This window comes from Danio aesculapii, chromosome 18 (genome assembly GCF_903798145.1).
Source record: "Danio aesculapii chromosome 18, fDanAes4.1, whole genome shotgun sequence".
Classification (NCBI taxonomy): Eukaryota; Metazoa; Chordata; class Actinopteri; order Cypriniformes; family Danionidae; genus Danio; species Danio aesculapii.
Window position 1 is genome coordinate 56309792 of NC_079452.1, and position 13072 is coordinate 56322863.

At 34.7% G+C, this 13072-nt stretch overlaps 1 protein-coding gene across 1 annotated transcript in view; it reads right to left on the bottom strand.

Annotated features, from left to right (window-relative positions):
• capn12 (calpain 12) overlaps positions 1-13072 on the bottom strand; it is a 60946-nt gene that overhangs the window by 12267 nt on the left and 35607 nt on the right. The window contains 7 exon segments of the mRNA XM_056478064.1: positions 5565-5633; positions 7308-7369; positions 10559-10604; positions 10748-10822; positions 12428-12464; positions 12563-12771; positions 12885-12896. Coding sequence (XP_056334039.1) covers positions 5565-5633; positions 7308-7369; positions 10559-10604; positions 10748-10822; positions 12428-12464; positions 12563-12771; positions 12885-12896 — 510 coding nt within the window.

A 13072-nucleotide genomic window follows, 5' to 3' on the forward strand; every position in this document is an offset into this window, starting at 1 on the left:
GAAGCTAATATGCGCTGATTGGACCTATAACAGCCTGTTGTGATTGGTCGACAGCGTTCAGCGCGAGACAAATGCCCAGCATGGTTTGTCAAGCCCCCGGGTCCCCAACATTGGTATACGATCCGATCGCAGCGGACGCCCGCAACACACTTCATAGTAAAACAGACACCTTACCACCAAAAGCAGTGTAGTCAAACACCAGCATATTGCTCCATTCTTAACTAAGACACACATTCATTATTAATCCACACAGCAGCAAAAGCTAAACTATTCTGAACCTTGACTGCTGCACGTGTGCAGGAACAGCTGACGGTGGCCATAGCAAGGACAAATGGCAGTGAAACACGAGCTTACAAACGCATTTAAATCCGTAAACAAAGTGGCATACGTCACATTTCAACATGGCATTAGACGTGATATGAGAATATAAAGAGTTAACCTGATACAGTACAAGCGGTTATAAGTAACAAAACACAATTAAATACATAATTTGCAAGCTAGAGAAAACAAGAAGACAGCCTTTCACTGAAACTTGAAATATGAAATATGTGAATCACTTCTTTCCCTCACACTTTAAATAATATCCAAGTAAGCACAGCGTCTTCATGACTGATGACTTCAGGATCTGTTTGTCTTTGCTGCTGTGTTAGTGGGCGGGGCGGCAGGTTAAATTTTCCTGGATTTGCGCGCACAACAAATGGGCGGGGCTTATGTTTCGTAGCCATGTCACGCCGAAAAGGACTCGTTATGAAGACGATTCATTATAACCACTATGAGTCGACTCTTTTTTTAGATAAATCAATAGTTTAAAAACTGTACACTTTAAGATTTAAGCCTTAGCTGGATATTTCACTTCACTTAGAGCTGTGTTACACACTACATGGAAGGTCATTTTCAAAAACCCACAATAGGAACTCTTTAAAGTAACAAGTTTACTCACATTTTTACAAATCACTTTTCAAGAGTTCACACTTAGATATTGGCATGCTGTCCCGGGAGAGAACCTTGAGTTTGGAGATAATTGAGCCCAGGGCTCCCACCTGGTCAATGAGCATTTAAGGGGGAACAAGATCAGGTAGTTCTTAAGAGCTCCCCCTGGTAAAGGAGGAAAAGGGTGGATGGGGATTCTTCCTAAAACGAAGATAATAATACTAGATGCTGGGTTGTTTATAGTGAGTTTGGAATAAGTAAGTCAGTAATTTGTATTTATATAGCACATTAATCATGTATGGCCATACACCCAAAGCACTTCACAGTCATGAGTGGTCTCCTCACTCTACCACCAGTGTTCAGCATCCACTTGGATGATGCGACGACAGCCACAGAACAACGGCGCCAGTGCACTTACCACACACCAGCTGGTGGAGAGACAGTGATAGAGCCAATTCTGTGGAAGGGATGATTGGGAGGCCATGATCGGTAGGGGCCAATGGAGGGAATTTGACCAGGTTATACCCCTACTCTTTATGAGAAGTGCCATGAGATGTTTAATGACCACAGAGAGTCAGGGTAGGGTTGCACCAGCTAATCGTAAGTTCTTTCTTAAACTAGAACGTAAAGTGCATACTAGGGGCTTTGTAACTACTAGCTAGTTTGTAACTAAGTTTGTTCTCACTTCGGTTGCACCATATGTTCTGAAGGCAAACCGTAGGCAAAACGTCGTAAGCTCTCCATAAAGTTATGTGTAGTCGCATTGAAAGACATAAAAAACATTTAAATTGTTAAACTGCTTTAAAATTCTGAAACTAATGCATCTATATATAACTGTCCTATGAAAATGAAATGATAAATTACATCTTTATAGCACATTAAATTACTGTCAGTCACTAATAACAGACGACACACACATATGCATCGCGAGCCATGAATGCACACAAAGTTATCAAAACATTAAATTTGACATTTTTTATATCCTGCTCATGAAAGAGAAAAGAGCAGCGAGAAAAACTCAGTCATGAAGAAATTCTCGTTTTAATTGATGGATTCAATTAACACGAAACACTCCATGACAGAAAATTAAACTTTTTTCATAAACCGAAAAAAATCGAGATCTGGGAGGAAATTAAGTCTGTGAGTAGAAGAAAACCATTCTTCATTATGATCGCGAGCCCCTCAATGTAAACTAATCTCGCTGTCATCTCTTTCCTACATGGAGGGAGGTTTCCATAAATATTTAGTTAGAACGTAGCATTACGTTTAAACTAAGTTCAGTGGTGCAACACAAAAATATTTAGTAATGTGTAAGTTGTAACTTAGTATGCCTTTAAGTCAAAACTAGGTTACGTTTGAACTTGCACACTGCTGGTGTAACCAGCCCCAGGACCTGAGTTTTTAACGTCTCATTCAAAAGACAATGCTGACTAACAGTATAGTGTCCCCTTCACTATACTGGAGTATTAGGACTCACACAGACTGCAGGTTGAGCACCCCCTGCTGGCCTCACTAACACCACTTCCAACAGCAACCTAGTTTACCCATGTGGTCTCCCATCCAGGTACTGAACAGTCTTAGTCCTGCTTAGCTTCAGTGAGTAACCGGTCTTAGGCTGCAGGGTGATGGCTTTGGCTTTTAGTAATCTGATTCTCTTACTAATGATTACATATGAGAGACTAGCCTCGATCAATCATATCACATGCTCCTCTCGAAATTAGTTTGTGAAACTTCACATAACAGTGTGCTAGGCTTGTGCATATTATTACAAATAATTAGTGACCACTAAATCAAATCAGACTTTGACATTATGACATCAATGTAAGTTTTGTATGTAAACAAAACTAACTTAAATAGAGTTAACTTGTTAACAAAGGTTCGGCGGTGGAACCATGAAATCACCTACTCCCTAAAACTTTTTTTTAAAGCAGACCAGCTCTCCAGCACTATTCTTCTTGTTCTTTCGAACTCACCCTCCCTTCCTCTATTTCCTCGCTTCCCATTCACAATCCTATAACCCTTTCTTCACTCCTAGGTTAAATCGGGGGGTCCAATCACTGTATCAAACATATTACAGAGACGGTACCCCCACTCTGAGTCTCTGGGCATAATCATAGAATGCCCGATCAACCTACCAACCTGTTCACTGTTTATCCACTTACTTCCCTTCCCCTTCATCCCACTGTTCTCTTACCATCCCCTTCATATTTGACTGAGAATGAATTGGTGTATTGGATTAACACACCTTTTTTGTTAGCTTAAAAATGTAAGTTGAATCAAAATAACCTAACAAGTCTTTTAAACTTATATTAAATGTTCTTATATAACTTAAGAAGAAAAACTTAAGAAGAATCACTGTTCTGAAGGATAATTCCCTTAAAAATTAAAACTCACTCACTCTTGAGTTCCAAACCTTTATGAGTTTTATTTTCTGTTGAACACAAAAGAAGGTGTTTTGAAGAAAGCTGGAAACCTGTAACCATTGACTTTCATCGTGTTTGTAATTGCTACTATGGATGTAAATGGTTACAAATTTTCAACTTTTTTTTCAAAATATCTTCTTTTGTGTTTAAAAGTAAAACAACCTCATAAAGGTTTGAAACAAGTAAATACACTGAAAAAAGTGTTGCATGCAAAACTGTTGCAAACAATTTATTTGTGTTGAATTTAAACAAACAAATTAACTTAACTTAATTAACTTAATTTGTTTGTTTAAATTCAGCCCAAATAAATTGTTTACAACCACTTAACGTAAAAAAAATTGAGTAAATGCAAGAAAACATCTTTGAATAATTTTTTTCAGTGTAGTGAGTAAATGAAGACAGAATTTTCATCTTTGTGTAAACTATCCCTTTAACTTTTTTAAATGAAAGGTGTATCAAGTGAATTTTGCCAAATTGTGTTGAAATTTGAAAACATAAAATAAACACGACTATAACCCAACAAGATCTTGCCCATTTTTCATATCTCTAGTATCTACGGCAAGCCATTTGACATTTAATCTATAGTGCCTATTCTTTAGATACTAGAGCTTTTTAAAAATATACTAGTGCTTCCTCATTAGACACTAATTCTTTTTATTAGATACTAGTACTTATTCATTAGATACTAGCGCTTGTTTATTAGATAGTACTTAATAAATAAACACTAGTTCTTATTTATTAGATACTAGTACTTATTTTAATAGTTACTAGTAACCATTCTGTTGTTACTAGTAACAGATTTAAACAATTTTCCATTGATTTATATGGGATGTGTCAATGAGATATCAGCTATTCATTTTTGACTAGTATGTATTCTGGGACTAGTACATATTTTTACTACTATTAATAATTAATAATAATACTACTATTATTAATTATATACTAGTACCTAATTAATAGATACTAGTACTTAAGTATTAGATACTAGTATCTATTAATTAGATACAGGTACCAATTCATTAGATACTAGTAACTATTAAATAGATACTATAGTTTTTCATTAGTACTAGTATTTATTTATTCGACACTAGTATCTTTTATAACTAACAATTTTTATTTTACTAGTCAGTTTTTTACTCATCTTATGCTATGACTAGTCCAAATGGAGGAGTTCAATTAAACATTTTACTAGTAAAATAAAGATTTTTACTAGTAACATTTCAAACAAGTACTAGTATTTAATACATATGTACTAATATCTATTAAATAGATAATGAATAAGTACTAGTATACTAATGAATAAATACTAGTACCTAATGAATAAGTACTAGTATACTAATAAAAAGTACTAGTATCTAATACTTAAGTACTTGTATATATTATTTAAGTACTAGTATCTAATTAATAAGTACTAGTGCCTAATGATTAACTATTACATAAAAATATGTACTAGTCCCAGCTGGAATACATACTAGTCAAAGCTGAATAGTTGATATCTCAATGACAGATCCCATAGAAATCAATGGAAGAATTTTAAATTACTAGTAACAACAGAATGGTTACTAGTAATTATTAAAATAAGTATTAGTATCTAATAAATAAGAACTAGTATCTATTTAATAAGTACTATTATCTAATGAATAAGTAGTATCTAATAAAAAGAACTAGTATCTAATGAGTAAGCACTAATTAGTATATTTTTAAAAAGCACTAGTATCTAAAGAATATAGGCACTAGTATCCAATGAATAAGCACTAGTATCTAATGAATAAGTACTAGTACTAAATGGAAAAGATACTAGTATCTAAAAATAAGCATTAGTAACATAAAAATAGATTCTAGTATGGGCTATGCATTAAATGTCAAAACGGCTTGCCATATTTTATCAGTACTGGTCCCGCCACTTACAAGTAAATGGTGAAACAAGGTTTAATTTTTTTACATGCCCTTTACTGCTGATTGGCTGCAAGTGATTTGGGACTTTTTCAACACTATGGTCAAATGCATTTAACCTTGCACCTTTTTTTTAAACAGTGAAGCAAATGGGTTCATAAACATTATAAACAACAACAACAACATTTGAAGGTCTTTTGGTCTGTGCAAGACGAGCTCCATGTAACCCAACACAAGCTGATAATTGTGAGAGCTCAGTGTCCTCAGTGTTCAGTGCCAGGGCTCAGAGTGACCTTTTCACGCTTGAGAAGTGAATACCTGCAGATTGCGGAGGGAGGAGAGCAGCTTCTCTGCTTGAGCTCGGTCCAGACGGCCTCGGCCACCAGTCTAAACATCACTGTTAAGAACATCAACCAACAATCTATATACTCTGCTTAAATTTTCATATGCTTTTCATATTGAGTATGAAAATAATTACCTAATAAGCATCAGAAATGTAAATATACAATTGACATCAAATACAATGCAAGTAAACTACCTTAATGTCAAATTGACATTAACACTGGCATCCAAAAAGTCAAAAACAGTCCTGTAATCGGCTTTGACCTGTTTTGACACAAATGTTCGATGTCAATTTGACATCAAGGTAGTTTACTTGCATTGTAAGGACACAAAATCTAATGTAAATGTGGAATTAAACTTTTCTTATATTATAATGTCATTAATTTGGTGGTCAATAGGGAATCAATGTGTGGATGTCAAATGGATGTCATGTTTTGGATGTCAAATAGATTAGCATTTTTGACATGCTTTTTGACATCAATGTCAATTCCAAATTGACAAGGAGCCTTTGGGTACTGGGTGCATAATTTTATCATTTAAGTGCTGAAAGAAAAAGCCTAAAAAGAAAGAGGTTTCTTATGCTGACCAATCTGCTTTTATTTGATCAAAAGTGCAGGGATGTTGGGAAATGTTATTGCAATTTCGGATAACTTTGTTCTATTTAATATATTTTCAAATGTCATGCATTCCCATTATGACAAAGCTGAGCTTTCAGCACCATCACTCATCTTCGCATAAAATAATTTTATTATGCTGATTTGTTGCTTAAGACATATTGCATCACTATCTGTATGTATATTTTTTGTGGAAACCATAAAACAATATATTTTTTTCAGGAATCTCTGAAGAACAGTAAGTTCAAAAGAACAGAACATGTGAAATATAATTTTCTTTTATTAATTGAAAAATCTTTTATTAAAAAGTCTTTTAATGTATCAAAATGATTAATAATCATCAAATGTTTTAAATATGCCTGAAAAAACTTTTTGTATAATACCAATATTATTCCCAGCAAGCCTTTTTTGTTTTTAAAAGATGTCTAACAGACATCTAAACATAGTTGTCTTGACTAAAACAAGGCTAAAATTGGGATGTCAGTAAAAATCTAATAGATGTCTCTAAACTAGACTAGTCATCAAATAAACAGCAATGAATGACTACACATAAAAAGTCTGTCTAATCTGTCTATTTGAAGACTAGTATAGATTTGGGCAGTTCTTAGATGTCTATTAGATTTTCACTGACAGACCAAGTTTAGCCCTGTTTTAGCCAAGCTGTCTACGTTTAGATGTCTATTAGAAGTCTCATTCATTCATTCATTCATTTTCTTTTCGGCTTTATTAATCAGGGGTTGCCACAGTGGAATGAACCGCCAACTTATCCAATACATGTTTCACGTATGTTTGCCCTTCCAGCTGTAATACAGTACTGAGAAACATCCACACACACTTCTTCACACAAATAAACTATGGACAATTTAGCTTACCCAATTCATCTATACCACAATTCTTTGGCCTTGTGGGGAAAACTGGAGCACCCGGAGGAAACCCACGACGAGAACATGCAAACTCCACACAGAAATGCCAACTGACCCAGCCAGGGCTCGAACCAGTGACCTTCTTGCTGTGAGGTGATCATGCTACCCACTGCGCCATCGCGTCGCCCATAATATATATACACACATATTATTAATAAAACTGCTCTATACAAAAAGGATACATCTTCTCCAAAGATGAGCTGTCTGCAGGTCTCCAGGGGAAGTTCATAGTCTTTTTCCAACACTGTAACACAAGATTATTACGGAAATACTGTTTTGCAGATGTATTTGGTCATAAATGAAACAGAATGCGCCTGATAATAGGGGATTTCAGAGATAAATAAAGTAGCACTTAGCAAATCATGTGTTATCACATGCCAACCTATCTCATGTTAAACAAAACAGCTTTAGGCAACTCACATGAATGTTAATCTCACGCGAGTGTAAAGAATTGTATTTTATATTATATATATTATATAAACATTTTTAAACAATGTCCGTTGTTTATTTAGGGTTACAGTGCAAAACAATACTTCTGTAAAAAGTAAAGAAAAAAAAAATGAAAAAAAGTAAATGCTTATAAATGAATGAAAGTAAATCAGCATAGAGCAGCACCAGTTCATCACACTGGATAAACATCAATGCAAGTCATGCTACATAATACTTCCACCTTGTGGCCATTTATGGTACAGCAACTGTTTCTTCAAAAGTATAGTACATTTATTCATTCATTCATTCATTTTCTTTTCAGCTTAGTCTCTTTATTAATCTAAGGTCACCATAGCGAAATGATCCGTCAACTTATCCAGCATATGTTTTACAGGGGATGCAGAGAATTAAATTGAATTCTTAATGACAGTTTGAGTTTGTAGCTAGTTTGTAGCTAATGTTCAGTTTCTTGCACAGACTGTTTATTTTGCCTCATATTTTGCATATGGTCAGGAGCCATGGGTATTCATTCTGTTTTACCTGTACAGGTGAATCTCAATAAATTAGAATGCCATTGAAAAGTTGATTAATGTCACTAATTCAATTCAAAAAGTGAAACTCGTATATTATATAAATTTACTTAGTGCTGTGCAAAAATATTGCCTAGACCAAGCATTGAGTGCTTTAAATGTTCAAACCTTTTAGCAGTCAGAATACTGGTGTTAAAATTTGTATTTTTTTACTGGCCATAAGTAATATTCAGATTTTCTGAGATACTGATTTAATTTCATTAGCTTTAAGCCATGACCATCAACATTAAAAGAAATCAACAATTGAAATATATCAATCTGTGTGTAATACATCTATTTAATATTTTATATGTAAGTGAAATTAATCAACTTTTTGATGACATTCTAATTTATCAATATTTATGTGTACAGGTCAAACTAAATGAATACCTTCAGGGTTTATGAAGCAGAAAAAACAGCCTGCACAAAAAACTGAACATTATTTATAACATAAGTCTTTAAGTCTTGTTGACTTGCATTTAAGGAGTCACCGGGAACCACAGTTTGAGCTAAATTTCTGCTTTAATGTTCAAGTGAATATCAGAAACATTTTTGATGGCATGAGGAATAAGCAAATGTGTTTATGATGTATTCAGGCAAAAAAAGGTAAACTTCCCTTTCCCTTTTGCATCTGTTTGTTTACACAACAACACGAGACTGAAAACACAAAGACTTCAAAGTAAAAATAAATAAATAAAAAAAGCTGCTGTTGTTGCATCTGTGTTAAACCAGAATCGTTAAAAACAGTAACATCATGCCTGTGTATGGTACTGTACATGTTAAGGATGTTAATTAAAGGAATAGTTAATCCTAAAATGAAAATAAATCTGTCAATAATTACTCACCCCCATGTATTTCTAAACCCCAAAGACCTTTGTTTCTCTTTAGAGCAGAAATTTAAATATTTCAGGTGAAATCTGAGAGCTCCCTCATCCTCCGTAGACAGCAAGGGCCTGATTCTCGTTCAAGTCCAGAAAAAGTTCAAAATAACCTAAACAGACCATATGCTTTCACTGGTTCAACTGAAATATTGACAAACAAGGAGAAAACTTTTGTGCGCACATAAAACTAAAATAATGACTTCCTTTAACAGTTTCTTCTCCTCAGTGTCAGTTTATTGTGCATGTTTGTGAGCACTGTGCAGTGATGTATACCCACATCTGTGGTAATACGTCAGCAGTGTGACCAAACGTGACATGCAGAAAGAACACATCCCTTTTGTAAATGTGCGCCCTATACTGACACTGAAGAAAGCAAATTGATGATTTTTTTTTACATTTTTTGTTTCATGTGTGCACGTGTATATGTGTATTCTAATAGCTTGATAATATTCTGATCGAACCGCTAAAGACACGTGGTCTGTTTAGAGGGGGTTCTTACTTTTCTGATCTTTGAATGGGAACCATTGCTGTCTATGGAGGTTGAGGGAGCTCTCAGATTTCATCTAAAATATTTGAATTTGTGTTCTGAAGATGAATGAAGGTCTTGAGGGTTTGGAATCTGACATGAGGGTGAGTACTTAATAACATAATTAAATTTTTTGGGTGAACTAACACTTTAAAGGTAAGCGCAAACATATACACAAAGAAGGCTGATGTGCCAGTATGTTGGTAGTGTTGTTGTTGCTCAAGTGTTTGTTAACACTTCATCAGCAAAGTGTGGATTTACTTCACATTACAACTAACAGCAGTGAGGCATCACATTGGCTACACATGGCAAATTCTACATACACACTAGTGTGGAGTGTCTGCAAACATAAAGTGGCAGTACAATATAATATAATGAGGCGGTACTTAAAAACTCGTCCTGTATTTGTAACTTAAAGGGATAGTTCACTCAAAAAGTACTAAATCTACTCACTGGTTCTCTCACTCAATAGGTTCCAAACATTTATGAGTTTCTTTTTGTTGTTGTTGTTGAACACAAAAGAAGATATTTTGATGAATGTTAGACATTGTTATCCATTTATACACCCATAGTGGGGAAAAACAGATACAATGCAAGTCACCTAGTTTTCAAAATGTTTTTTCAAAATAACTTATAATAATGTTCAACTGAAGAACTGTTCCAGGTTTGGAACAAGTGAAGTGTGAGTAAATGATGACAGAATGTTCAGCTTTGGATTAACTATCCATTTATAGGTACATACTAGTAGCTAAAGTGCACACATTACGACTCCTCCTGCTCACCATTTCTGTTTGTCAAAAATCTGACAATTTATCTGAAAACAAACAGGAAGTGCCTTTTCAGATTTCAATTAGAGATTAGAAGGGCAAACAATTTTTTTATGACATGCAGAGATGAATCAATTTCTTGGAGACTTTAAAGTATAATGAAAGTGTACTGATTTCTGAGATGATATCAAAAATGTTCATTTGTAGAAGAACTACACCTTTAAATAATGTGCAGTTTGTGCTAAATGCAAAAAAGCTGACCTGAGTTGACCAGATTCATAAACTGCACAGCATTCACTCTCTCATCCTGGAAAGTAAGGAAAAACAGATGTTATATCTGATAACAACAGTTGTGTTTACTAATAAACATGTTTGCTTGCCTCAAAAATTCATTAATAGTTCAGAAAAATAATTTACTACTCAGCGAATGGAAGTAACTGAGAAGTTTACCGATCCAGCCTTTTCTTCAAACCACTTCTGCACTCTGTACTGATCCTCAGGTAAGACTGGCTTTGACATTACCATCTAGAGACAGAGAAATACACACACTTATAGGTATACAGAGAGCAAGGCACACAAGGCACAGACCGTTGTTAAAGAGTGATTCTATAATTGGAGGTACATGTGTTTTAACAAATAAATTAAAAAGAAAAATCACAACATTAAAGTCTTTCTACATCTTATTAAAAAAAAAAAAGAATTTAAATAATTCAGTGCTTGCAAAAAGGGTGGCGCGGTGGCACAGTGGGTAGCGCTGTCTCCTCACAGCAAGAAGTTCACTGGTATGAGCCTCGGCTGGATCAGTTTGCATGTTCTCCATGTGTTTGCGTGGGTTTCATTTGGGTGCTCCGGATTCTCCCACACCCCAAAGACATGCGCTATAGGTGAATTGGTTAAGCTAAATTGTCCCTAGTGTATGTGTGTGAATGAGAGTGTATGGGTGTTTCCCAGCGATGGGTTGCAGCTGAAAGGGCATCCGCTGCGTAAAACATATGCTGGATAAGTTGGCGGTTCATTCCACTGTGGAGACCCCTGATTAATAAAGGGACTAAGCTGAAAAGAAAATTTATGAATGAATGAATGCTTGCAAAAACAAGAGAGTAAAAAAGTTTTACTGTATCAAAATTGCCAATTTTTTTTACTTTTTAGCCCAAAAATCCACTTGCTAGCATAAATGCTAATAGCACATGGTGGTAATTAAGCAATTTGGAAGTCAAGTTAACATTAGGGTTTTTCCAAAATAACTTTTCAGATCAAAACTAATTCTCAGCAAGAGCACACACACAGTAAAGTGTAGATAGGATACAGCTGTGGACACGCACATCGATATACTTTAGCATCATTTTTGTAACGCTGTATAACTCATATTTCATATTTATTTAATTCATATTTCTACATTACTGTCATGGTTGGGTTTAGGGTTGGGGTAGACGTTAATAAAATATTATTTATTGGGTAATTTATTAAAAAACACTAATAATACTCTGTACAACTACTGTTTTTACATTACTGTGACGGTTGGGTTTAGGGTTGGGGTAGACGTTAATAAAATCAAATAAATGAGAAATTGAATAAATAATATGAATATTTCTTGTTCACTTCCGGGCGCAGCCGTGTTTGATCTAGAAACAACCCACACACACCTGTCAGTGCTTCAGAAGTTATCATTGAGGGAAAGTGACATCATTTCCTGTATCTTACAGGAGATAATTCTGCTAATTTAATGACAAAGTATCGGTAACAGAAAGACGCAAGATTTAAGGCCAGAGGTTTTTATAGATTATTCTAAATATATCTATATATAAATAAACATATTTTTAAAACACAAATTATAAATAAGTTTATGTAAGAATTATAAAAGATGATAGAGTGTTTAGAAATAAACATTACCAAAAGAAAAATTAAAAACAAAATTTTGATTACACAGTAGCTACATCATGGAAAAATGATGTAAACGAATAAAATTGAGCAACACTATTTAATGCAAAACAATTTTATGTCCTGTATGATATTGTGATTAATATGACTATAAATATCTTATTTAAAAAAATAAACAACAACTTTACACGTTAAAAACCTTCAACTATAGAATCGCCTCTTTTATCTCTTTTCTATCTGCAGAAGCCTTACCGCAGAGTAGTTGTTGGTGCAGGGGAAATCCTGAAAGCTGTGAAGCAGATTTGAAAGTTTCATATGGTTAACCGCTGAACAGCATCAAGCTGAAATCAAAACTCAGAGCTGATGTTTGTTTGTGATTCTGCGTACCCTTGTATGTTGCCAGTTTTGGTGTAAATGCGGAGGAAAAACTCCCCCTGCTGGTTGGGTCTGTAAGTGGAGGCCAGGATGACGTAACTGCCGGGCTCCAGGTGAACTTTCCTCCAGACGCTCCTGATGCTGCGGTACTTGCCGGAGCGAGAAATCGCACGGTTGTTGGAGAAGAACTGCTGGTCCAGAGATCCAGGGTTGTCCTTCAGCTGAAGACGGAGAAGATGGTAAATAGTGTGTATGTGTTTGTTTGTTTATTTATCAATGTAACGAAGTGTTTTGTATGTGTATTTTTTATGCTGCAAGTTGATATGTTTCTTACCTCAGGGGGAACCTGAAAAAGAGAATGAAGAGGTGAGACAAGGATGAAATACAAAAGATACATTTGCTGAACATTTAACTGCAAATAACTTTTTTAATGTGCAAATAATTGTCAGAAGGGGTCTGAGTATTCAAACAAATAAATAAATAAGCAAGCAAGCAACTACACACGTAAATAAGTAAATAAAA